The 27,549-nt window shown below is 35.1% G+C and overlaps 1 protein-coding gene across 12 annotated transcripts in view; it reads left to right on the top strand.

The window, feature by feature from the left end:
- Positions 1-27,549, top strand: part of AFDN (afadin, adherens junction formation factor) — a 134,637-nt gene that overhangs the window by 98,007 nt on the left and 9,081 nt on the right. For 6 of the 12 annotated variants that reach the window (XM_085315542.1, XM_085315547.1, XM_085315543.1 and 3 more), the window contains 9 exons: positions 12,823-12,888; positions 13,085-13,158; positions 13,583-13,701; positions 14,700-14,894; positions 15,165-15,256; positions 15,727-15,915; positions 18,584-19,606; positions 21,461-21,496; positions 26,096-26,230. In XM_085315542.1, coding sequence (XP_085171668.1) covers positions 12,823-12,888; positions 13,085-13,158; positions 13,583-13,701; positions 14,700-14,894; positions 15,165-15,256; positions 15,727-15,915; positions 18,584-19,606; positions 21,461-21,496; positions 26,096-26,230 — 1,929 coding nt within the window. The remainder of the gene's footprint in view (positions 1-12,822; positions 12,889-13,084; positions 13,159-13,582; positions 13,702-14,699; positions 14,895-15,164; positions 15,257-15,726; positions 15,916-18,583; positions 19,607-21,460; positions 21,497-26,095; positions 26,231-27,549) is intronic. The other 6 variants (XM_085315553.1, XM_085315552.1, XM_085315550.1 and 3 more) reach the window with 3 other exon arrangements.

Genomic DNA, 27,549 nt, shown 5'->3' with positions numbered 1-27,549 from the left:
AAAATATATATGTAAATGCACCTGTATATAAATGAAACTATATTTGGAGGGGGGGGTCTGAAGGTAATTGAATTAAATATTTCCACAGCACTTACTAGAATATGATAAGATGATGACTTCTTTTTTAATAGAAGCATTTCAAAGTATCAGAATGACATTTTAGGAATAAGTGTTGTGGGGACCAGGTTTTCTTTTCTAAAAACAAGTGTGTGGCATCTTAACCATAAATAGTTTGTATTGATAGCCTTATTTGTTCTTAAGGATTAATTAAATCACTCCACGTTGATTTTTTTTTTTTTTTTTTTTTCCCTCAGCAGTTGTTCTTCATTTTATATTTAACACAATTTAAGGTGTTAAGGAGGGTTTGACACTACAGGATTATTCAATTTAAACATGAAATTTTCCTGAAATTTTGTTTTACAAATATCTCATAGGTGATGTATTATGTTCTGGTAATATCCTTTTGTAGGTAATAGATTAGGGGGAAATGGATTAAAATGTTAATTTGAAAGTTATTTTTTCAAAGTGGAAAATTAGATTTATATTTTCAAATAATATTGATAACCTGGTATTTGATTGCATCTATGGTGAATTTGCAGAATATAGACTATTGATAGGTTTGGATTATTTTTATTGATTGTTTGTAACTGTTTGCTCTCATGTTGCAGCTCTTAAGGTAGATTTTTAAACACGTTAGCATTCCATTTTAACAGTATTCTGTGTCTGCACGTACTAAATTTTTAAGGAAAAATCTTTGCCCTTTCCTTCCAGCATGAATTAATTGAAGTGTTTGAGTGTAAAGGCTGGGGGATTTCTTTGTTTTTTTTTAAATGCTTGATATTAAATCACATGCATGGTCTGAACTACTGATGTTGCCTTAACAGACTACTTAAGAGGAACTTACTATAAAAAAGTAGTATTTCACTAGCATGTCTACTACAGATTTTTCAGTCCCACAGGAGTAAGATATAATGCAAGCAGCCAATTTAGTCTATCTCATGAACAAACATGTAGCTATGTGTTAGTAAGTCACTTGTTTCCTGTTAATTCATAACTTCCAGAGGCGTTTTTAGTAAATTTTGGTATCTTATAGATGTTGCATAATAGCTTGCTAATGCTTTCATATATTTTGTAAAAACTAAAGCTTATACCAGCACAGCATGATTTTTCTTTTCTCTCCCTGAGACCACAGCTCTGCTGAAGTAGAGTTTTTTTTTTTTTTTTTTTTTTTTCTTTTTTTACTAGAGTTTATTTAGATTTATCCTGCAAATTGGGTCATCCGGACATTTGTATTTAATGCCTTCTGGAACAAAGGGGTTTTCAAGAGCCTGTCTAAATAAAATTGATGTGCCAGTTCCGCCATGCATTAATGCCTTCTGTACGCAGACACTTGCTAATAAGCTCTCAAAAGTAATACTGTACAAAAGTTTAACTAGCATTTCTTTGACAGGCTTCTTTAAATTCTGTCATTCAAGTAACATTTTAAATTCCATTTAAGTATATGTTAATACATCATTTTAGTTTTAAATTTTTTACTTTTATCAATAAAAAACAATTTCAGAAGCTAGCAAATTCTGTGTTGACTATTTCAGCATGAAAGTACTTTCAATTAGAGTAGAAATTTAAATGCCTAAGAGTATTTGGTAGTATATCCACTGATACTACATTAAATTTTATCCACCATAAACTACCCAGCAAATATATGTGACTTTATTACATTTTTTTTTCTGTCATTATTTGTTCTTACTCTAGTCGAGATCTATTTCTTCCAAAAAGCACGGAAGTGTTTTTGTTTAGTTTCAACTAAAATAGACTGTCGGTTACATCTTGCCCATGAAGTACCATCTACAGACCTAATGAAGGTGAGGCATTTGTTCAGAATTGCCTCAAAAGGGAAGAGTGCTGCAGGATCTGAAATACAACTTACAGATTTGTGCAATTTGTGCCTAACTTGAAATAGCCGTTGYTATGTAGCAGCTTGAAGTATTTCTAGAAAATTTACATTAAGAAGTTACAGCACTTACTTTGGTAATAGAATTTCAGCAGTATATTTTGCTTGAGCTCAACTTATTTTTTCCTTTGAACAAAAGAAAAGATTGGCCTGTCTGAATCAGTTTATGTATTTACTTTTGTAAGAATAAATAAATAAAATTGAGTGCCTTTATTGATTAGTGGATATCATGTGTGTCTTCAGTTTCAGCATTTGTCATGGTGTGAGAGGCTTCCTTTTCAGAAAGTTTAAGGAATAATCTTGAATAAAATGTGCTTAGTTTTTTTAGATGCAATGTATGAAGCATTTTCCCTTTACCTACTTCTTTTCCTGTTTCAGTCAAGCCAAGAGTAAAGTATAATTAGGAAGAAACTGCTGGATACTTGATTTCAATCCCAGAATAGGATTTTAAATCAATTGCTTTAGTTAGTTCCTTTATTTGCTTTGCTTTTCATCAAGGGAAATAATGTTTGGGAGCATTCAATTTCTAGAATATGAGAGAAATAATTTGTTTTACATTGATATACTTCTGTCTACCATAGAAGACACTATAGCTGTTTGTGTCTGCCTGTGTGCTTTCTTTGTATACCTAATCACTCTACTGAGAATTCGAAGTGCTGTTATTTGGTTAAAAAATGAAGAAAGACTATATATTTATATTTAAGTAATGCCGTTTCAGTAAGCCCATTGTACAATAWTCTAGGTTCTTTGGTCTTTTATATCTTGGGAAGATCAAGCCTAAGGAAGATGTAGGGTATGTTCAATTAAGCACATTGCATGCAAGTCAGTCTTTATTGCAAGCATTTCTTTTCAACAAAGTAACAGGCACTTGGTTGGAAACCCTTATTCCGTTAAAGAAAACAGCAAAAATCTRTGCCCCATTCTGGTTTCCTCTTTGCAGGCTATTTGTAAGTAGAGCAAAGTTCTCTAAGTATTTTGGATGCTTTCGAATCCTTGAAATTGTACAGCTTGCAATCTAGCTTTTCTCTGGATTGTAAGATGTTTGTTTTTCATATGTTTTCCTACCCAGTGCTACTTAGTGCAGTAATGGAATTGATCGTTAACGTTAAATGCTAGATGTTCCTATACCTATTAATAATGTTGATTGGCCCCAAAGTTTGAATCTCCACTGCCTATTTTTGGAGATGTTTTCTTCTTCTCTTGTAACTGTACTTTGTCCAATTCATAAAATGCTTCTTTCTTGCACCACCACCAAGGAAGGAAAATGTGAGAGGGGAAGGCAATTTTTGTATGTGGAACACGGGTCAGTTTCTGAATTTTTTTAAAATCAGAATACCACATGAATCACAGCAGCTATAGCCACAACTAAAGGACAAGTTTTACACAGTAAGCTGGTTCACCTCATTTTTATTTGGAAATTATATAGAGCATGCTATGAAGTATTTTGTCTAATGATGATAGATTTCCAAAGTCTCTRAACTGTTCTTGAGGGGGCTGAGGTCTTTACTTCCTCTGACAAATCTTTTTTCTGTCTTCAATTACAAAGAAGTTTGCCCTTATCGGAGGTGGAACCAGTAGGTGCAAAGTTAGTCTTTCTCATTTCTCTGGACTGACAGCAAGTAATTCGGGGAATCACAGTCATGGTATGTTCTGTACATAAACTAGATAAAATGCTTAYTCTCATGCAAATATAACCTACAAAATAGATTCAGCCTTGGGGATCATGGGCATTTTTTTTTTCTTTTTCAGAAGCATTTGCTTTTTACATCCTAGAGTATGTTTATAAAGTGATTGCAGTACTTTATTAAACTGGTATTCTTTAAAATACATWTAAACATGGATTATTTAAATATTTCTAGACTAACTACTTGCCAGGAAAGTCAAACTGAGACTTGATTCTGTTGCATAAACTTGCCTTTAAGGTTGTTTATAAGAACTTCTGAAGATCATCTAGAGTTTGGAACAAGAGACTCAGTCTTGATAGAAATCAGTAAAATCTACTGTTGGTGTGGGCAGATAAGGCTTCAGGCCTGATAGTTGATTTCAGGCCTTATAGTCGGGTTTCCGTCATAGGCCAAATATTTATCGTTTGGTTTAAAGATACTTTAGTTACAGGGATTCATTTTGTTTTTAAACTGCTTAGTTTTTAGAAAATGCAGCAGAGGCTTCCCAGAAAGACTGACTTGAGGAAAAAATGCCACCCTTGAAATGTTACGAAAGATGGCATATTTTAATTTTCTAGCAAAATATATTTGTGTGTGTGTGTATGCGTGCATACATACATATGTGAAATCCATATTTTTTAAACTAAACTTTTTGAAATGTTTCTGTAGTTATGCAGAATCCAGGCAAGTCTTGGAAATGATTAAAAAACAAATAATTCTAATGGCTTATGTGAACGAAACTTGCAATCTGGACCATTTTAACATTTTGTAGTCTTAATATCTGAAGCTACGTTACTTGAAACATAGTTGATAACTCTATGACTTAATTGTGTATGTATAGATTCAATCAAATTAGCTGGAGAATAAAGATACCTACATTTCAAAACAGGTTGCTGTTTATGTGAAACTTATAACCATTTAAATATATTATGGATTTAAGATAGAAATCTTCAAATCAATATTATAAAGCCATTAGGAAGATTTTCCTCCATTTCATGTAATTAAAAGTAGATTTTTAATACATGTATATAAAAACCTTGATATTGAAGTATWTTTTTTTCTATAATCAATCATGATTCTGACAGTTTTTTATTGGAAACTTAGTGTGATGAGCAAAGTACATGAAGCTAGGCAGGTATAGGCAAATGATAGTTTAAAACATGTAATGACAAGGCCTTGCTGTTAATTCTGTAGAGAATTACAGTTTTGGTTAGGCACCATACATGCAGATGTATTTTACCAATGCTTGCTCTTTTTTTTTCTTCTTCTTTCAGGCTATTTAATACTACAGTTTTGTAGTCCTAGTAGCAATTGGAAAACTGTCTTCATAATAGCTTTCATAGTTTTAATTCTAATCATAGGTGTTAAAAGAAGTAGGTCATCCTACAGATACATTAAAAATAGAAGAATATTACTAACCTTGAATGAAGTACAGCTACTAGTTGTGCAGTAGGATGTTTGAGGATGTTGGTAGCTTAATTGTTAAAGAGTTACCATCTTGTCAGCAGATAGACCTTCATTCTGACTCTGATACCTTTAGGCTAGGGTGGTGTTGAGACTGATTCATGTCTAAGCAGCTCAAACCTACCATACCACTGGCTTTAGATCCCTGTGTGGCTTAGATGGTTGGCTTTGAAATCCAGCTGCCTGTTGAGTTGCATTAAAAGTGGTCTTCACCATACCACTATGGCTGCTTGATCTGGCAAATGCAAAATGGTGAAGAGGCGGATTTTGTTATGTCTACTTTTAATTCTTCTGTGCTGAATAACCGTTTTTTGGGCTAGGTATGCCTGCTGCCCTTAGGAAGACTGTCTATCTACTTTTATTCTTTTTCAAACTGCARCTTAATATACAGTTGTCCTGTATGGTATTTTTCCAGTTTTATGGCTGATCTAATGTACGTGAACCAAAATTTCCTGTGTTTGTTACTGACACAGGAAGTCCTGTAAACTCATCTGTCTTGTGGCTTAGCMACACTAACAGTATAATCTGTCATCCTGAAAGTTTTTAATTTTGTYGTTTTTTATTAATTCTTTACAATTACATTCTTGTTCATCCTCAATTTTGCATCCTTCTGATATGTCATAGTAGTAGTTTTTTTTTCAGATCTCTGTAGTTTATCTTGGCTTTTCATTATTACTCAGTCTGATTATCCCGTAGAAGTGKTTGTAATTTTTTGTAATGCTCCCTCTTGTATGCCCATAGATTTAGTAGTAAGTTTTGAAGCAAATACAGTATTCTGGGTGTAATCTTCTTAGAATATGGAGTGGCTTACAAGATAACACTAAATCTGAAAGCAAGTATGTGCTACTGTATACTGTGATTCTTGATAGAAGGCCCAATGGATGAGCTGACACAATTAAAAATYACTTGTTTATTGCTACACTGTCTCAAAAGTTGAATTAAATTTCATTATCTAACTTCATCCTTTGGCTTCTTTARAATGATGGAGGTTTTGTAGTTTGTTTATCTGGTACTCCTTGAAATGTTTGCAGAAAATTTGTTTCTGCCAACAACTTAAGAGAGAACAAATACAAAGGTATACAGTCAAAAGGTATGAAAATGGAGCATATCATATTCCTTATAATATAATAGAGGCTATTGTCTTCTGAAATGCTAATCTAATCACTCTTCTTGCTTATATAGTTCAGAAAATGATTTAGTTATGCTTTCTTGAAATTGGATGCTCAAGGATTAATACTCTGAAAGTTTTTTCTAACAAGTGCTTCATAATTATCCTGAGTTATTAGTAGAAAACATTTTATAGTAAGCTTTGATACCTTTTTTTTCCCTAGCAAAATAATTCTCTCTGCAGCTCTGTTAATTTGCCCTATCAAGGGCAGATTTACAAATAGCAATTAAYACTTAGGTCTTGAGTTCTTTCGTTAGTAAAACTCCTGTCCGTTGCAAATAAGTGAGATTAAACATTATAGGAAACTATCCTCCTCTTTAAAGGGAGAGCTTTTTCTGAAATAGTGGAGAAGAAAAAAGTAAAATGATACATATACAAAAGTTGTCTCTTGGATGAGATTTTTAATGTTGATCCTCTTCTGTTGGCCCCAGCCTGTCTGAATTCATTAGCTGAAGGAGCTAAAGGCTCCTGCTGAAGTTCCAGCTGGTTAACGGTTTTGTGCTCTTCAGTCCTCGGTTGCATTTTCAGATGAATCTCTGTTTATACTGTAAATGTGGTTTGTTTTTTGCCTTTTTTTTTTTTTTTKTTTTTGATTCAGTGATGGGGAAATTATAAAACATCGTATTCTTTGAAACAAATGAAATAATAGCTAGTGCTATTTTTTTTTCCTCTTACCGTGTATAAGGTACTTTTTTTGATCATGAAATCATCCATCGTTTTCAGTATTTATACATATTAGTTAGCAGCTTGGGCTTGTAGCTTAGTATTAGTTTCTCCTAATAAAACTWTTTTTTTTTTGATTTGAGAATAATTGATTGAGAAATTTCATAAATATATTACAAAGTATTTAACTTCTAGGTAATACTGTGGGTGCACTTTTCCTTTTCAAGCTGCTTTAGGGTTGAATTATAATTTTTGTTTATATGTAGACTTCATATGTGGAAGACAGCATCAGATTTGTGTGGAGGGCATACTCAGTTATTTGAGAAGGTCCATTGTTAGTTTAGCAAAAATCACCAGAAAAATAAGTCTTTTGTTATATTTTTTTTCTTACATGAATTTGATGGACTTGCATGCAGTTGAACGTTTTTGAACAGCTGAACTAGTGCATAATTAGCACCACTTTAATACTTTGAAGTTAACATTTTATTTCAAATGAATGGTTAGATCTGCATGAAACTAGGCAATCCATGACCAGTGAATTGTTCTGATGTGAAACTCCCAACAGTCATGGCCATTCAAGTATGTAATATACTTAACAAGCCTTCTAGTGTTTTATTTCCTCACTTTTATTTATATCCTCAGATTGTAATTATAGAATCTGTCTTGGAAGGTGTTTATAAACATGTTTATTTGTTCTGTAATAAGATCTCTTGAAACCAGGTGACCATGAAAAAAATGAAGTTATCCCTCTCTAATTTGTTCTCTCATCTGAAAGCTTACCTGTCTTTTCCTTGTGTCCTGCTTTAAGAATTGTTGTATAGTGTATGTGAACCACACAGATGCAATAAAAACAAGTGTAAGGGAGATAGAGCTTCTACTGARTTTTAGTTGCTGGATTTTTTGATAGCATTTCATACCTCAGTTTCTTGGTTATCAGCTTGACTTGTAGCACCTTTTATTCTTGCTCTGTTTCTTGGAAAAGGACTCATTTTTTTATTATTTACAAAGTAGTCTGGTCACTTAGTCAAATATTTTCTCATACATTCCTTTCTTCATTTAGATTTAGGATAAAGACCTCAGTTACCATTTCAGCAGACTTTTGTATGCAGAAGTAACCTGTGTTTGCCTTTACCTCCCAAGTAGTATTAGATCTATTAAAATTCCTTCTAAATACAGGAGAACGTTCACCATTGTCTTAGAATTCCTGCAACAACCTGTAAGTAACTGCAAATTTAGGACTAATTATTTTAATACTCTTATTAAATTTAATCTAAGTGCATGCCAAGCTTGCAAATGCGTTATGTTAACATCTTTCAACTTGTGCTGTTTTAAAGCATTAACTTATTTCTTAACGTATCTTTAAGATGAGAAGAACAACTTCTGTACTGTTAATATAGGTGTCATGCAAATGCTTGTTTTTGCTCCAGTTACTGGGCTTAATCATACAGGATTCTTTCTGGACTATATAGTCATTTCACAGTGTTTTCCTTGATTTCCACACAACTTYGATGTTTTATAGATGAAAAATCCCAAGCGCAGAGGAGAATATGTTCAGGAGTTTTTTTAATATTTTACTCGGAAGCAATTAAACTTTCTGAAAAAAAAATCTAGGAACTTATATTTATCCTGTTGTATAATTATGTCACTAAAGGTGTATTTTTGTTGTTTTTTTTAACGGATTATGTTTATTTCAGTACTAGGTACGTTAGACATCTCAATCCCTTGCTAAAATTACTATACTTTGAATTGTTTACATCGGAGTAGGGGGGGAAATGTGATCGTCTGTGGCAAAGTTGGGACGTGTACTCTGGATGTGCTTATCATGCAGGATAATTTAAAATTAATCTGAATTTTAAATATTCATAACAGATTTCTTTCCCTGTTCAGTTACCATCTCTGTTAGTGTGGGACTCTACTTTTTTGTTTTGTTTTTGCTTTGTTTTGCAATTGCTTTGGGAATCAGCTTCTACTGGAGTACTCTTGATCTGCAGATACTGCTCAGAGCTTCTTGGCAAGTCTATAGGATGAACTACAGTAGGATTTGGGAATTTGGAACAGTTAAATTGTTGGACTAAAATTGTGTAACTTCACAGAATTGTGGAAGCTGAGGCTGCTGCTGCAGTAAAACATGAATATTTTATGTCACGATATTTTAACTGATTTGGAAGTTGTTTGGACATGTTTAAAATTAAACACGCTTTGTTAGGTCAAACTCTTCTTTTTATGTTGCTTGTTAAAAATACAAGAATGTTTACCTAGTGAAAGTCATGAAGGAGACCTGTCTGTTCATGTGTATACTCCTAATGTAGATGAATGGTTGTTGCATTTAAATGATGAACATTTCCAGACGTAAGTATKCCTTCTTGATGGTGTCTGATGTGAAAAGCCTACTTCATATTTGTCCTGTATATTCACAACTCTTGAAAATTATGCATTTATTACTACAGGTAAACAGTTGCTTTAACCTGATAAAAGGCACTACAGTTTAACAAGAATAATCTCACCCACCCTTACTGATCTATCAACCTCCTTTACTGCATGGTTGGGAACAGTCTTATGCAAGGTAGTAAAGGAAGTAGGCAATGAAATAACATGTTAACTAGGATATTTAGAAGGCCTAAACTGTGAAGTAAAATACCCCCAACTTTCTTGGCCAGCTTCACTGCTGACCTTAAAATTTATTTCTGTGCTTTATGTAGTTTTTATATTCTGGGTTTCTCTTTTGTCCTGATAATTTAACTATATTGTAAAAGCACAGAATGAGGATTTTCTCATTTTGAAACTTAGATCTAATGTACTTGAGATATCAGAATCTATAAATACCATATAAGCCCCCCTTTTAGTTCATAATTTATTGTTTACGTYGTTATGATAGGTTGATATGTTCCTTATGAAACTTTTTCTTTATGGTTTTCTGTTTTAGCAATGCCTTGTAACAGTAGATAACATGTAGAGCTAAAGCAAAACAGGTATTCAGAACAGAATATTACACTCATGCAGTTTAGGGTTGCACTCTTGTGCAGTTGTAACCTAGGTGAACTGAAGMCAATGTTGACTGCCTTTGACGTTATAGTTGTGTTTAGAGCTCTCTTTACTGAAAAAAAGTACAAAATACATCTGAGCTCCTGGAAATGTTTAATAATTTTATTCAGCCAGGTGAAATATTACCTCATTATTTTACATGTTCTTCTAGATTCCAGTGTCCGAGGACTTTTTTTCCTGTTTGTTTATATGATAGGTTTCCTTTGGTTGCCTTAAGCGTTTTCTACAAGTGGTTCTTGTAATTGAAAACTATGACTAGAAGGTGTATCTGCTAATTTAGAAGCAGTAAATGAGCAAGATTTTTTTTTTTTTTCATTTGTATACCTCTAATAACTTAAGGGAAGATTTCAAAGGGAAGGCCTTCCTGAATTTCCCCCYCTCCCCCCACCTTTGCTGTTCCTTTACTTTCTACACTTCCACTTTCTGTGGAAAAACTTGCTTTACATATGGAAGAAAAACAGGTAAATTGGTAATGTTAGAGTTCACTCCTACAGAGAAGACTTTTTTTTGCATCTAGAGCTTAATATTTTTTTTTTATTATTATTATTCAAATAAAGATTGGGGGGGGGGATTTGTAGTCAGTTATGCGRAATAATTGTAAGGCTTAGCATATAAAACCAGTTATACTGAGAGCAAAAATCCATCTAATCTGGTATCCTCCAATGGTGGGAGCCAAAGAGCATAACAAAACAAGTAAGGCTGGTTTCTTTCAGTCTCTAGCAGTCTATATTTTCAGAATTTACATCAGAGTGTATTGCTTTTGCATCTTTTCTTTTTTTCTGATAGCCCTTGAAGGACCTTACTTCCAGGAATCTGTGATATTATATATATATTTTATATATATATATATATATATATAATTTTATTTTAAAGCCTGTATGTTTTGGCATCCACAGTAGCGCTGTTTCTGGCAGTTTCCCAATTTAATTATGAAATTCTGTGAAAAAGTGGTGTCTATTGATTTTTTTTAAATATACTACCTGGTAGCATGAATAAGAATGGATAATATRTAGTCTCTCTCATCAGCTACCTGACGAAGCTATTGGTGCCATTCCTCATTCCATAGACCTTTACTTCCTTCCTTGATTGTACTGCTGAAGAGTCCAAATCTATTTAGTTGGTTCTCTCAAGGAAGCCATTCCATGTCTCTGATCATCCTTGTTACTGTTTTCTGAGCCTCATATTTTCTTTGCCTCTTTTGGAAGAGAATAATCAGAATTATAAAAAGTTTTCTAAATGTGAGTCTTCTAAGTTTTGAGTGACAGTGATGGTTTCTAATTCCCCCTTTTTTTCTGATAGTATTGTTGAATTATCAGTATTTGAGCTGATGTATGAAGAGTGCTCTGAAAACAATGATTATAAAGATCTTTCTGAAAGAGTTAAAAACAGTTTAGAAACTGTTCTATGTGTGTTTGTGCAAGTGCAAATGCTTATCCCATCACTATCAGCAAACCGGTGCACATGTCATGGACTTGAACAGAAGTTTTCAGGTTCATTTATTATATTAATTTTAGGCTTCTCTGGTAATTCTCATTCCTTGTGAAACTAACAACATGTTTTCTATGGTTGAACCTGTTATTAATGTAAAAGGACAACTTCCCTTGTATCCCATGATAACTTAAATTCTTTGATAAATCCTGGTGAGAGATCTTGCCAGGTGCTTTTTTGGAAGTCTAGATATAATGTCAATCAGGTCATTCTTCCCCATGCACTTGTTGATTATTTGGGGAAAAAGAATAGATTTATGAAGCATGATTTTCATTGTATTTACCTAGATGCCTTTTGGCTTGTATTTCTTATTACCTAAATTTTTCTGGTAGAAAGTTAAAAATAACATTCCAYATTTACATGGATGATGTAAATGGATGGATGTTGTTTCCTTAAAAAAACCCCAAACAATCAAAAAAAAACCCCAAACCCCAACAACTCATTTGATCAAGTTCTTATTAATTTTTTAAATCCCCTTTATATCCTTCCTGGACATAGGAAGTGTCCTTATTTTAGTTATTTATTGTATGGCTTTTATTTCCATATCTTACTCCTTTTCATTTTTATTACAGCTCAAGCAACTATTCTGAAATAYTTTGAGATGTAGAATGTTAATCTTGAATCATGAGACTTGAAGTAATGGAAATATTTTCAGTGTTAACGGTCCTTTTGAAATTTAGTGAAATAGACATTTTGAGGCATATGTTTTGTAAACAAAATTGCATGGTTTTGCATCCAGTCTAAATATTGCCTCTGTCAACATAGAAGACTTTTTAATTATAATGTGCACTTTATCTGTTTGTTATATATTCAGAGATGCTGTTCATTTYTGCCAGCTTCTTTACAGATAACCATTAGAAGGCAGTCATAATAACTATGAAAATAGTTGTATTCCTTTTTGTTGTATTTCCTCAAGGAAGAGTAGGTGATCTACATTTTACCTTGTTTCATTTGGGCATTAGCAAGGGTAACAGTGTAGTCTTCTGGAACATAATACATAGAGGCATAAAAAGCATTAATAACTTTCATGTAAAACTGCAGATAAGTGTTCCTCATTAGAAGGGGATTAAAACAAACTCCTAAAGTATACATTTTAATTAATGTATTTCTTTTCCTTGATGATTTAAGATTACATTAAGACCAAATAGTCTTTGCTTCTAATAGAGCTTTCAAGTTACAGGCATAATATTAAAACTTTCTTTTGGCTTCAAATGAACATAAATCTCTATGTGTAATTGTTTTTTGCAGTTTGAGGAAATAGAAAAGTAGTGAAAATTTAGAGATTTACCTAGCCATGTAAAATTCCAATTAAAATTTGTGGAATGCATGCTTAGTTGAGATGACATTTAAAGGTTGCAAATTAATGCCTCTTTTTCCTCTAGGGTGCTGGTCAAGATAAACTTGGAATATATGTCAAGTCTGTTGTGAAAGGAGGTGCTGCAGATGTGGTTAGTGATATTTTTAAACATCAGAAGTTCAAAGGTAGAAAGAACCTTTGGAAATATTTTTACATCTTTTGTTTACTAATATGCATCTTTTGTTTACTAATATGCATGAATATTTGTTTTGATTTACACCAAGTTAGCGTTGGTATATGATTTTCTTTTTCCTCCCCCCTTCCCTCCACCTTGGATATGTAATTAGGACGGTCGTCTGGCTGCAGGGGATCAGTTGCTCAGTGTGGATGGTCGAAGTTTGGTGGGCCTGTCCCAGGAAAGGTACGGAATGGTTTCGTTAGCTGTCTTTACACAAAATGCTAGAATAATAGTTTATTGAAAAAGACCTCAAGATGATGCTTTTGCATGTTACACTTTGTCTTGGTTTTTTAAGGCTGCCTACATGTAACCTTACTAACAAAAGTTTGACTGTGTAGTACTGAGCAAAATTTTCTAAGCTCTAATTTTAAATATTTTGGCTTCTGGTTTTTACCTGCAGAAATTGAAAATAGTACACGCCTGTATCTGTTGTCTATTTAATGAGTGTATCTTCTGCTCGTTCTATTCAGATGTTTTTTTGCAAATTTTAAATTTATTCAGAATAGGAGTGCCTTGTCAGACAAAAGGTTACTACAATGAACAGCAGAAATCATGATATACAAAATGATTATAAGGATAAAATTTATTTCTGTGGCTCTTCTTGCAGGGCAGCAGAACTTATGACAAGAACAGGTTCTGTAGTAACRCTAGAAGTAGCCAAACAAGGAGCAATTTACCACGGTCTGGCAACTCTACTTAATCAGCCATCCCCAATGATGCAAAGAGGTAAAAATGATAATATTTATAGTAATAGCGACTTTATAAGCCTTAGAATGCAGATAATACAGTACTTCACAATACCTTGCCAAATAATACCAAAACATCAAATCAGAAAAGACATTGATCGCATTGAAAGGAAGCATTCCCTTTTATATCAAAATTTCATCTGATTTTTAAATACTGTTTTAAATTAGACTCTTATCTAATCATTAATAAATTAAATACCTTCTAAAAAAAGTAATGTATTTAAACAYAGATCTTTTTGGAATAATTTTAATAAATGAAATATAACAAGTAAAAAGGGCATTACAACTTCAGTAGCTTTTTCATCCCTTTCATAAAATTTTCTCTCCTCCCCTCAAAGGATGACTACCTTGTAACCAGGGAGAATAGCATGATTGCTGAGAGAGAAATAAATAGAAGCATAGCCCCATGGAACATATGTTGCCATTGATTTTTAAATTTGAGTTATTGAAATGGCTCTTCTTAAGTTTCTGTACCTGATTATAAAAAAAATTCTTTGATGTTTCTCCAGTGGTATCGTTATACTTCGGTGTACTAACTCCAAAGACAAATTTATTAAGCCTTATGTAAAATAATTCAATAAATAGAGAAATTTTCTAAATATAGGATAGTACTACAGTATGGAAAAGAATGAGTTAAAAGAATAAATCCCTATTATCACAGTTTACAACACTCCATCCCAGACACCATATGCTTCTGAGAGACAAGAGACTTTTCAGTAAAGCACATTTGGCTTTCCCGGGTATTGTAGTATATTTTTTTTAAAGCTCTTCTGAAGCATAGAAGTCAAAGGAACCCTAAACAGTCAGTGCAGGAGTGAGACTATGTATCTGAGGAACTAAAGACTTTAAAATCTAGCATTTGTTTTACTAGCAAGTCATTTTCAATTACAAATGCAAAGTAGCTCTTCTTTTAAAAAGAGTGTGCTAGACAGTAGTTTTGTTAGTCAAAGAGGGAAAATACATATCTAACTATTACAGTTTCTGACCGCCGTGGCTCAGGTAAACCCCGACCAAAGAGTGAAGGTTTTGAGCTGTATAATAACTCTACTCAAAATGGGTCACCTGAAAGCCCTCAGCTGCCGTGGACGGAGTACAGTGAACCAAAGAAGCTGCCAGGGGACGACAGATTAATGAAGAACAGAGCTGATCATCGCTCTAGTCCCAATGTAGCAAGTAAGTAAGATTATCCTTTTTAAGAATAAGATTTTAAGGGAAGATGTTTCCTCTGCTACTTTTCACGGCCTTTGAATTCCGAAGAGGGGTGATTGTTTTAAAAAATGAATAAAGTTTAAGGTACTGACCTAATAGTAACATTTGGAGAAAGCCTTTTGTTAGAACTATTCAAAGGAAAAATCATAGTTACTTTGTGAATACTATTATTTTATTAAGTAATTGAAATTATTATTAACAGTCATTAAAATACTTCCTATATCTTTCCAACAGATCAGCCTCCAAGCCCGGGAGGGAAGAATGCTTATACATCTGGAACTACCACTAAAATAACCTCAGTTTCTACTGGAAATCTTTGTACAGAGGTCAGAAGTGGCAAGCAAAGTACTGGCTATTAAACTTCCTTAGCTATCAATAGGAGCAGTGTGCTTGGGTCAAAACAGTGTCTCACTTGAAAATTTAAACATAATGCTGGTGCTAATGACTGGTTGGAGTTTTGCTTAATGAGAGATTGAGACAGCTGGGGTGGTTTCATTAAATTTTGTTCATGATGTTTTCACTGCAGCTTTTTTAGGTTTGGGCAATATTGCTGGCTTGTTTTCAGAGCGTAAAAAACGTGGGTCATAACCACAACTTACATTTCATACCAGAAGGCCTCTTTATCTGACATTCTAGAGAAATCAAAGAGCCAAAACAAAATATTTAGAAAATGCATTTTTAATATAGAATTTAGAATAAAAAGTAAATACAGAAAAAATAGAGATGTAGAGTAACATTATACACAGATCTGTCTGATTGGTAAACTTTACCTTTACGTTCTCTCTGTCTTTTTCAGGAACAGACTCTGCCTCCAAGGCCTGAAGCTTATCCCATCCCAACACAGACCTATACTAGAGAATATTTCACATTCCCAGCTTCAAAGTCCCAGGATCGAATGGGTCCAACTCAGAATCAGTGGCCAAATTATGAAGACAAACCACAGATCCAGGCAGAGAGTAATCATTCGATCAATACTACAATGCAGGTTAGAAGTAATTTCTTCCAGTACGTTTAAAAACAAAAAGAAAAAAAGAAAAAAAATGTTTGCCTTCTATGTACAGATTGCTGGAGACATTTTTGCAGAACACTCAACTCTCCATGATCTCTGAGCTTCTGAGGATAAACCATACCACACAGATTGAGGACACTAGAATTCGAACTTAGCTGAGCTCTCACTCCTGACTTAGTGCCACATGAACAACTGTACTTTTGCCAAGACTGACTTCAATTCAGAGAGCTTACTCCTATTTTGTTCATAGAAGTTGGGTTATCAAGCTCTGCAGATCTGTTAGCTGGGATATGTTAATCCTCCATTACTCAAGAGAATGGGGAGTAGATGGTAGTAGGATTTGTCTTGTGGTTTTCTGAAAAGCAAACCAACTCCTCTGCTCTTCCAGGACAGTTTATGTGGAAAAATGTCTTTGTCTACAAAGTTCCTTGTTTAAGTGACAAGATGAAGCATTAAAAARCAAATAAAACATTATTTTGAGACCTAAAGTCTTCATTGAGACACATTCACTTCTCACAATTAAAAAACCTAAAGTTGCATCTTTTTTCCAGTCATACTGCTTCTACCTCATTATTAAAGTACAGATGCTTCTTGATTTGAAATGAATTTGCACCCACGGTACCTTTTTAAATTTAAAAAGTACTGTTATTCAACTGTTTGTAAATGAGGACTTTACTCAAAGCCATACAGGAAATTAAATCTTGGACTACTAAATCCATCTATGTTCTTGCATCTTTTTCTCTAATCTGCTAGAGATAGCCTCATCACTTAAATACAGAGTGAAAACATTTTTTTCCCTTCCTTTCCTTGGTTTCTGATAAAAGCTGTGCCTTGCATCTGTTTCAGTTTGTGTTTTGAAAGTAGCTAGATCTAAGTTATTTTGAGATTATGTCACAAAAGCAATGTAGGGGATCAATTACTGAATACTCATGTATGTATTGCAAAGTCACTTGGATAAATGTTATTTTGATTATTACTGTATTATAGACGTTAAATCTTACTTGTTTCAGCTGTTAAGAATTTTTTAGGTGTTATATCCAAAATAGGGTAATTCTGAAGGAGCTTGCTGGAAGCAAAATGATTGGCTATGGGAATATTTTGCTGAACTCCTGTGCTGAACCTGTTGGTGTTTCTTAAGATTTCATCTTGCCAGTCTTAGCTGCCTAGTTAATGTCTAGTCTGTCTTTGTAGATGATGGAGAGAGGCTAGTATTCCAGAGAATGATTCTACCCATGCATCCTAGAATGGGATGAATGTTCACTTTTCCCTTGCCTAAGACAAGCTTAGATGAGTAGCATAGGTCCTTTGACTGAAACCCCAGCATACAGGCTTCATCTCACCAAGATGTTGATAGATACAGAATTTGAGCTATGATCTTAAGGCTTAATGCAGTGAAGCAGKGTTTTCATAAAACACATGGCTGGAAACTTTAGTTCCTTACAAAGATTGACAATATACACTGTTATTTTCCCTACCATATGATGGTTCTTCTAATTTCAAAATTAGTGTAAAACAGACTCTTAAAAATCCTTTTAATCTTCACAATGCTATGCTTGTAAAAGCTGCAGGAAACTGCTGGCTAACTTGAAATGACTGTTTTCTTTTCTGAACACAAGTCATTAGCAAGCTGTTTGGCTAGGTGCATCTTTACAGCAAATCTAACACAAATAGCTTTGTGTTCAGATCTGCTGGACTAATAGAGCATAAAAAATACACTTGTTCATCTCAAAGAAGGCATTCTTTTGAGGTCATAGTCAGGGTCATTGACGGAAGGAAAATAAAAGGAGTTTGTTTTGTTAGTCTTCTCTCAGTTGTTGATAATTGGTACATTCTGTGTTCAGTGTTTAGTATTTTCTAACATTTAAAGCGTGAATATTTGCTTCAAGAAAATCATTAACAGATTCGATAGTCAGATGTATGATCCAGTGTTCCTTTTCAGGAGGTTGTATAATGCAGTGAGACCCACAAATTTGTATACAAATACTTGTATAAAGACTTAGATTTGGTGCATTAAAAATGTGACAAAAGCACAAACTAATAAATCTATACCCAAGAAGCAGGTGGAATTAGATACAACTGTCCAGATTCTATACCTGTGAATGACTTGTGCAGTAATGAGAAGCTGAGGTCACCTTCCCTGTTAATGGAGGCCAGCGGGCAGAGACTCCCTTGTCTTTTCCTCAGCAGTCTTTCTGTTTGTCTTCCTAACAGGCAGTCTTCACCAAGCCAGTAGAAGCCTGAATGGCAAAGCTGGTCTGCTTGACCTGGTGTTCTTGGCTGTCTGGCCTCTTGTGCTCCTGCGGTGGGGGGAAGGGCTGTCAGGGATAGTCCTGGGAAATTGTGTGAGCATGAAGGGTTTTTGGCTTGAATTCCATTTTGTGTTCACACTTCTTCTCAGTGCAGGTTTGCAGGCATTATGGAAGTTGCAAAGTCTTCCATTACTTGAATGAGTTAAAGGACAGAGAAAAATATTTCATTGTTGGTTTGGGGAAACTTACAGGGTATGGAAATGCTGAACTTCACTAAAAGTAATTACCTTCAGTAATAAGAATGCAATTTTTGAGCCATTTAGTTTTTAGTATTTTGGATATCTTTTAATATAGATGAACTATGAAATACATACCTTGTTTTATTTTTTTTCCAGCGTGTGGCTCGTTCCCAGGAAGAACTCAGAGATAAAGTTTTCCAGCCAGAAAGGAATCGTTTGGAAGTGGTTATCCGGAAGGATGTAGAATACGTTGATCAGAAGTCGGACAGTGATCCATGGATGAATTCATCTGTGGATTCCAGCACATCCAGCCAAGAGCATCTGAACCATTCATCCAAACCGGTTTCCCCTGGTTCTTGTTTAACTAAAAGTGGACCTGGCCGTTGGAAAACGCCAGCTGTCAGCCAGCCAACTCCAGTGGCTATCTCTCAACCCATCAGAACAGATCTTCCTCCTCCACCACCACCTCCTCCTGTGCATTATGCAGCTGATTTTGATGAACTACAAATGGATTTGCCTCTGCCTCCCCCGCCTCCTCCAAATCAGATAGGAACACAAGCATCTTCCCAAGTAGCTGCTGCTGAGCGTAAAAAAAGAGAAGAGCATCAGAGGTGGTATGAAAAGGAAAAGGCACGTTTAGAAGAAGAGCGAGAAAGAAAACGTCGTGAGCAGGAGAGAAAACTGGGCCAAATGCGTTCTCAGCCATTAATTCCTGCTCAGCCTGTGGTTCCTCCAGTTTCACTTCAACAAATGAAATCGGAAAAACCTTCAACTCTGCAGAGGTCTCAAGAAACAGTAATTCGAGAGTTGCAGCCCCAACAGCAGCCTCGGACTATTGAGCGGAGAGATCTGCAGTACTTTACTATCAGCAAGGAAGAACTGTCCTCTAGTGATAGCCTCTCTCCAGATCCTTGGAAACGGGATGCCAAGGAGAAGCTAGAGAAGCAGCAACAAATGCACATTGTGGACATGCTGAGTAAAGAGATTCAGGAACTTCAGAACAAGCCTGATCGTACAGCAGAAGAAAATGACCGCTTGCGCAAACTCATGCTTGAATGGCAGTTCCAAAAGCGACTTCAAGAATCAAAGCAAAAGGATGAAGATGATGATGAAGAGGAGGATGATGATGTGGATACTATGCTCATTATGCAACGACTGGAGGCAGAAAGAAGAGCAAGGGTAAAAGGGGGTAATCCTTCCTAGACAAAAGTATAGTAAATGTATAGCTCAATGGGTTCACTAGATTTGTGAAGAAACCTTCACTAGGTTACACTGGCTTCACCTATTAGATGATGTGCTACGAAACTATTCATAGCTACCTACTACAGAATCTAGTTGGGAGTAGAGCTTTTCTGTTTGTTGGGGGAGGGAGATCTTTTTTGATAAATGGATTTTGCCATGTAGATGGAACAGAATTAGAAGTTAAATATTGCATGTAATTCACTTGCGGAAAAGGAAGCAGGAATACTTGAAATCATGAGTATCTTTGGGAGAATCGGAACAAGATAGTGTGTGATATTTTTTCTTAAATATATTTAAGAGTTCTTACAGTCTTGSTAGTTTTACTTGGATCTTAACATAGACACTGAATGCATGCTCTTTCCTGGGAACAGTTAACTGCAGTGAAGTTCCACCTTGATGGTCTTCTCCAGGTAGAGGCTAGGGTGTGAGGCAGCTGTTACCTCTGCTTCTTGRTCAGATTGGTGACTATAGCAGCCATGAGTAAAAACCTTCTTATGATGGGCTGTGTGGTTTTGAGCGTTGATGAGACTCCAGCAATTGAAGCTCCCTTATCTAGGGACTCCAGCACACACATACTCAGATTTTGTCTGGTGTCCAGGGTAGCCAGGATCTAACAAGGTCCATTTCCTTCGCTTCACTGCTGTGAAAGCTTGTACTATATATAGCTGCCAGATGAAATCAGATAATAAAACTGAAGAGTATGGCAAAGTTCTTACTATTCTGGTGRTGGTGGTTGTTTCCCAGAATCTATTACCTATTGTTTTTGGAAATCAATTTTTGTAGGAAAAGCCGTTTTTATTTTCTAAATAATAGCACTGCTACCAGAAGTTGCATTCCGATAGCTATGCTTCGACAGACTTAAATTGTTCTGTAATTCACTGAATGTCCTCCGTTAGTTAAAGAGATGACTTAACTCTGTGATAAGCAATTTCTACTTGCTAAGAACTGTTTCTGCATGTTTATTTTTGACATTCAGGAATTGCTGTTGGCTTAAGTAGTATTTGAGTTCAGGATTGTTTCGGCAGCTTGATTTCCTAAACTTACTCTTCTCATATTCACTGCAGTCTGCATTGCTTTCCTTTTTTCTTGTGGCTAATATTATTATTCTTTGAAACATGACAGCTCATGCTTGGAAACTGAGGAAAGGAAAAGCTAAATCTATCAAAGGCAAACTCCTTGTGTTAAAGCCCAGTATTGCTAATGTGTAATTTGTAACACATAGTCAGTTACCTATAGGCATAAAAACTCATATAAAACTGCCATTTTCACTCGCAGTATGTTTAACATCTCATTGTAACAAGGCTTAAAAAGCCATGTGTTATTAGTAGTGTAGCCAATTGTATTGCATAGCRTCATACCAGTCTTTTCTGCAAGGGCTGAATTTTAAATATAATTTGTCTATAAAGCTGTCCACCATTTTGGAACTACTTCTAGGATTTATACTCTGCTGGTATGAGAAACTTGTATTTTCTTACTGAAACTAAAATTAAACAGTCATTTAGAACTGAAGTAATGCTTGCATTTATGTCATGTTTCACTATTTGTATTGCTAGAGATGCAATAAATATCTCTAGAAAAGAACTATATATTTTTTTGATTGAGTCTAATTCTGATAAATATTTTAGATTATYTTGACTGTTTTCATTTCTATATTTCAGGAATATGTCAAATTCTGTTTCTCTTTTTAAAGTAGCTGACTTAACAAATAAAATGCTTTTGAAATAGCACAAGTCTAACTTATCTATTTTCACTGTGCATCTTTCTTTTTTTCCCTTTTCTTACTACCTGCAGCAGACTGCTGTGCCAGCAATCTCTGTTCTAGATTTGGTATGTTTGTTTCTTTCTCTTCAATATCACTTTTCCATTTCAATTTCTGATTTTATTAATAACCATCTTACGTGCTTTGGATGATGATTTGCTGTCTTTGGTTGTTCAAAAACCGTTTTGATACAATACACAGTAAGCTAACTCTAAGCATGCATTTTAATGTTTCCAGATGTGGTGATTCCTCTCCCTATGTTTCTCTGCTTTTAGATGTTGTTTTCTGCTTGCAGGCTTGATTTGTTTGTTTTAACTATGGTCTAATATAAAACTCTTATTTTGTGTAATTGTGTTTATAAAATCTTACTAATTAGTTGGAATGAATGAACTGTGAGGTAAGATTTCTTACTAATATTTTCAAGTTTCATAAATGTGCAGTTATTAAGTTACTAGATTTTATTTTTCTACGTTTCGGTTTCATTTGATTAATACCGTTCTCTTGTGTTTAAATCATTACAGACTTTCAAACTGGGGAATAACTGGCTAATGGCTGRCAGTAACTGGCTAAATTGATTCTCGCTAATCCTGTATTTTGTTGCTATCATTGGAAATGGGTACATGGGAATAAAACATAATTTGTAGTGTTGTAAAGAAATAATATGTTGCCTTCAGAGTGTATTCTGTATGATTAGTATACTGGTTTGAAAGAAGTGTTATACTTGCAAGTGCTGTTAGTATAATTAATTTGTGCAGCTGAAAAACTGCAAGCATAACTGTTCAAAACATGAACTGGGCCATTAAGCCCTGCCTTTTTTTTTTTTTTTTTTTTTAAAAAAATCTTTTAAAATGCACACAGAGAACAGGCTCTGAAGCCTGAAGGTGTCAGAAGCTTTAAAGTGTATTAGACGTTCATAGCCATCGCACCCATAGACCAATACTGAAAGGATTAGACAAGGATGCACTAGCTCAAGTCTGTAGTGCAGTGATGAGCAGGAAATACTGGAGAAATGGACTGCAGAGAGCAGCCAGCTCCTCTGCAGCTCTTCTCACTGTTGTCAGAGGCAGAATACTTGTGCTAGGCTGAGCAGTGACCTGAGGCGGTAGAGGTTTTATTACATTCCTAAAATTATGATTAAACAAAGAAAAGMAGCTTTTTAATTCTGAAGTAGAAGATGTGAATGGTAAAACCCAGCAAAACCAAGAACCTTTTTTTTTCTGATTCCGTGATTTTTAAAAATGTTCATATGACTTTTTGGGCGTAGAAATTGCATCTATCCTGTGCCACTTCATGTACCCAGGGAATTGCTTCCTTGTTTCTAGGAAAAAGTACTTTTTAGAGTGCTCAGTGTTTATTTTTGAATGTCTAACGTGAGCATTTGTAACAGCTATTGTCCTTATTAAAAGGCCAGTGAAAGCTGATGAAGAGTTAATGCATAATTTGTCAATTTGTCTAGTGTTTGCCTTCTTTAAATTCCRTGGGCCACTAACAGATCTAACCCAGTTTTAGTTGCCATAAATAAACAGATTTAAATTGAAAGTTTTTCTGGAACTTTTTAAAACCATTCTAAGCAGTACCTGGAGACATAAATTTTGCATGGAGCCTCCTGAATGCATGCCAGTCCCTTGACTAGCTTAACAATTTCTGATATTCCYGAGTCTTCTCCCCTTCTCTCTCCCTGTTACCCTCCACTGCTTGTCAGCTGAGGACCGTCTAGGCATTAGGTATTTAAGTTGTCATTGCCTGTATTAACAGCTCTACATTAAGCTTTGGCCACAAGCACGTTACGCTGCTATGAGGCAGGAAAATGTTCTGCTTGTTTGCACACTTGTTCGGAGTGTCCTTAGGGATTGGGGCACTTTTATGGGAAGGGACAGCTCGGAAGAACGGTGGCCCTTTCTGTCCGCGTCCAGTAGCGGACGCGGCGCCGGAAGCGCGCGTGGGGAGTGCGGAAGGGAGGCAGGAGTGTGGTGCTGAGTGAACTGCTGGCATTTTGTGACAGCGCAACCTTGCTGGGACAAAGCAGAGGGAAAGAATTTGTGGTTTTTAGCGGTTACTCTTGGAAGGATGCTTCTGTCAGACCCTCTGGTTCTTTGTATCGGTTACTAGATAAGCACGTGCTGCTTTGGAGAAACACTGGAAGTACAGTAAATCACGTATGGTAATGACTTTTAAACTAGACACAAACTAATGGGGATGGAGAAGTACTGAAGCCARATACTCAAACTGGGGATGTTAGCAGAGAGCCGTATTACTAGAAATGGGACTTAAAGCTAAATTTTTGTAGCGTCCTGAAAATTTGGAAGTTCTGAATAGTGAAGAATAGTGTCGTGTTGTGTGCAGTCACAACCGCAGATTGCTTCAGTACAGCAGGGCTCAGCATCCTGACACCCCCTGTCCTGGGCTGCAAATGCTCCAAAGCAGAAACTAGTTAACTAGGCATAATGAAGTGTCACACTGTAATAGTTGCTCTGTTCCTGCTTGTACCTAACATCTAATTTTTGGCCTCTCCCTATGAGTTATGTTCAGAATAGYGTCTGTCCTAGATACTATGGTCTTCCAAATTTGGTGTGACTGACATCCCACATGGGGTGCCTCCACAGGGAGAACTGCTGTCCAGTTTTCCCTTCTTTCTCTGGCTAAGATAACAATAAGATAAAATAAGTTGGTCCTTCCTCTTCAGTTAAGTTGATTTTTTTTTATATATACGTGTGTTTGAATAGAAACATTTGCTACTTAACAAAAAGATACCCATCAAGTAAACTGGGATAAGTAATTACTGTGTTCAGGATTTTTCTCTAAGTGTGACTGGGAGAAAGTCAAAGAGTTTTCCTGTATTTTTTCAGTATGCAGCTCGTGCTTTTTTAGTGCTTTTTTGTTGGGTTTTTGGGGGTTTCTTTGTTTTTCATGTTTTTTTTTTCTTTGGGGAGGGGTGGGGGAATTAATTCTTTTCTATGAATCCTGCTGAATTAATAGCTCTCTTTGTGTGTGACAAGAATATTATTATCTCCTGTGCTAAAATGATGTCTTTTTAATAGTCGAGAAAGATAAGAAAAGATCTTGATCCAAATGGTCAGTTARTTAACTATTTTTTTCTCTGCTCTATGGAATATACTAAGCCTGATCTTTATGTAGTTTTCTATTAGGAATTATAAAAATCTTAGCCATGGATAAGGGGAAGTCATCTGTGACTRAAACTAAGAGGTGGCATCCTCTAGACTAGATTTGCCACATTTCTGCACAAATCAGATTAATTTTGTCCTATAGATATGCTGAAAAATTGTGGTTCTTAACACTTCAAAACAGAGGTGATTTTGCTGTAATTAGTTTCTGTAGGTGTTTAAAGATGAAAAAGGCAAATGTCTTCAAAATTCTGGTCCAAAGATACCTGCAAGAAAATACTACCTAAAAAGTGTGTGTGTGTGTGTGGGGGGGAATAATTATCAGAAAATTAGTCAAATACAAAAAACCTCAATTTTTAAACAACTGCAAAAATAGAAAACCTTTTGCCAGTGCCTGGTACACATTAATAAGCTTCAAAGCACATCTCCTGTTAGTTAAATAGCAGAGACAGACAGAGAGAGAGAGAGAGAGAGAGACAAGGATACTTACATGATGGTTGTTGTCCAAAAGTCTATAAATTTCTTCTGTAAATTTCTTTCTATATTTCTAATACTTCTTTCTATAAAATTAAATTTCTGCTGTTATCATTACTGCTTCATGTGTATAAAAGGCTTTTTTCTGTTGAAGGAAACCATATTTTAAAAACAGAAGCAAAGAAATAGCAGTATGAAATATAGCTGATAGTAAAGTATACTAATTGATGTGAAACATGTTGTGGGGAAAAAAGTCACTTTAAAACATGTAGCAGTAAGAAACAATTTAGTATGTAGTCTAGTTAATATTTATTTTTGAATGTTATTATTCCACTGAATCACAGGCAGATATTGTTAGCTTTAGAGAATAATGCAAAGACAGGTTTGGGTTATGGCTCATTTTTCTTATCAGTGTAGTGTTTATCGCAAGCAGAGAAAAAATACTATTTTCTGGACATTTATTGTTCAGTTGAGTTCTTAAATCTAAATAGTCAATTTTTTTTTTGCTTTGCTGTCTACTTTTTCGAAAACATATCTGTTGCAGATACAGTGGGAGACTTTATTTATCTCTTGAGACTATTTGCAGACTTGCTGAATGAGCCTTTTACTTTAAATGGATTGAACCTTTGACTAATGAGTCATGATTTTTCCAGTACTTAAATACTAGTCTAAAATGAAAAACCAGTTGGCTGCTGGTGCTGTGGACCATTGGTTCCAAGTATTTCATTTCACTTTACTGTACTTATGAGACTATGATTAGTGAAGCAGTCTGGAATATGAGTCACCTCAGCCTTTTGCTAGGGGTTCATATATGATTGCTATGCATTTCTTCCTTTGTGATTTTTTGCTCTTATGTATGTAGTTCTCTCTTGGTTTTCCTCTTGCTTTTCCTCTTGCAAAAACCAGTCTAATGAAGTATATTCTGAGCAGTTGAAAACTTCRTTGATTCATCTGTAGCATAGCATTTTTTTATTGGATTTGTTATTTTCAATGCAATTAAGTTASTTTTTTGATGTATCTAATCAGCATGAATGATAAATTAATGAAAAATTAAATATATGTCTCTGTTAGTTACAGGATGAAGAACGCAGACGGCAGCAACAATTGGAAGAAATGCGCAAACGAGAAGCAGAAGATAGGGCCAGGCAGGAAGAAGAGCGACGACAGCAGGAGGAGGAGCGAACCAGGAGAGAGGCTGAAGAAAAGGTTATGTTCTTCTGAGTGCAGCAGGAATTCTTTATAGGACTCTCCTGTTTAGCCTGGCCAGTAACAGCTCAGTTTTGGGTCAGCAGGGATTGAATACATAGCCTAGTGATAACATTCATGCCTCAAGGCTTCATTTTATCCAAGAAGAAAAAAGTGATTAAAAAGATACCCTAATTCATGGTTGGAGTTCACTGGTATTTCTCAAATAATATGGTAGAAATCCCATGGTAGCTTTTTTGCAATGAGGTGTTTGCCTTCAGAGCCTGTTCTAAAAGTTATGGCAGAAATCAGCTCTATCTCATGACTTTCTTCAGTGCCCAATATGACATTCCTACCTTCTTTGATAATGTCTGAGTTAGTAGTGTTGGGCTTTGCTGTGTCTCAGAGATGGCACTTAAACRATCTATATGCAGGTGTGTCTGTATAAACACATATTTACACAGAGGGGGAGAGGAAAATATGAAATATTATGGAGTAGAGAAAAATGTTCTATATTATTCCATATTGTCTTTACATTTGGACTATAAGAATAACAGGAACTTAGAAAGAAAGTAATTCTAGCAGATAAATAACTCAGTGTGAAAAGTATATTCCAGAAATCTAGGCTTCTAGGTTTCTTCAGAGCATCACACATGAAATTGAGAAGTTTTATTCTTCAAAACTGGAAGACAAAGCACCTCATTTGGTGCTCTCATTTGACTGTTGTCATGTTTGCTAATCCCCTTTAGAGAAGATTGAAAACTTACATGTTAGTAAAACTGATTTCTGAATGAAGAAAGAGGTTAACTTTTAATGTCCAGATAAATTTCATCTTGGAAGATTGAGSAAAATTTGAAGAGGAAAAAAAAAGCTAAAGTATTTTCACTGTTAGATTCCTTTTATTGGATTGTGTTAATCCTTTGTTAGGTCATTTTCTCTGTGCAGTATGGGTTGATGAGCAGTGAAAAGCTAGGTTATGGGCAGTGATAGGTGACAAATGATTCATCTTTTTCTCAAGAAGGTACTTAAATTCATACTTTAGGAAGCAAGTTCAGTTTTGCTAGCAGAAAAAAATGGTCAGAAACACATTTTCTTGATTTCAGACAGGGATGTGATGCAGTCAGATAACGCTTGGCTCACACAGTTGAAAGGTTTTTCACTGACAGATCGTGACTGAGATGCTTGTAYATCTATCAGCTCCGAATTCAGTAGCATCTGAGTACTCTAATGGCTTTTGTAGAATAGTACAAGGAAATAAGTTTTGTGTCTATGGTCTAGATAAAATGACAAGGTTGGACTATTTTTTTAGGGTAATTGATAATGCACTCCAGGTATTGAGG

This window comes from Rhea americana, unplaced genomic scaffold (assembly GCF_003343005.1).
Source record: "Rhea americana isolate MKP2758 unplaced genomic scaffold, rheAme1 scaffold_43, whole genome shotgun sequence".
Lineage (NCBI taxonomy): Eukaryota > Metazoa > Chordata > Aves > Rheiformes > Rheidae > Rhea > Rhea americana.
The sequence above is the reverse complement of the archived record's forward strand: the minus strand, read 5'-3'. Positions and strand labels throughout refer to the sequence as shown.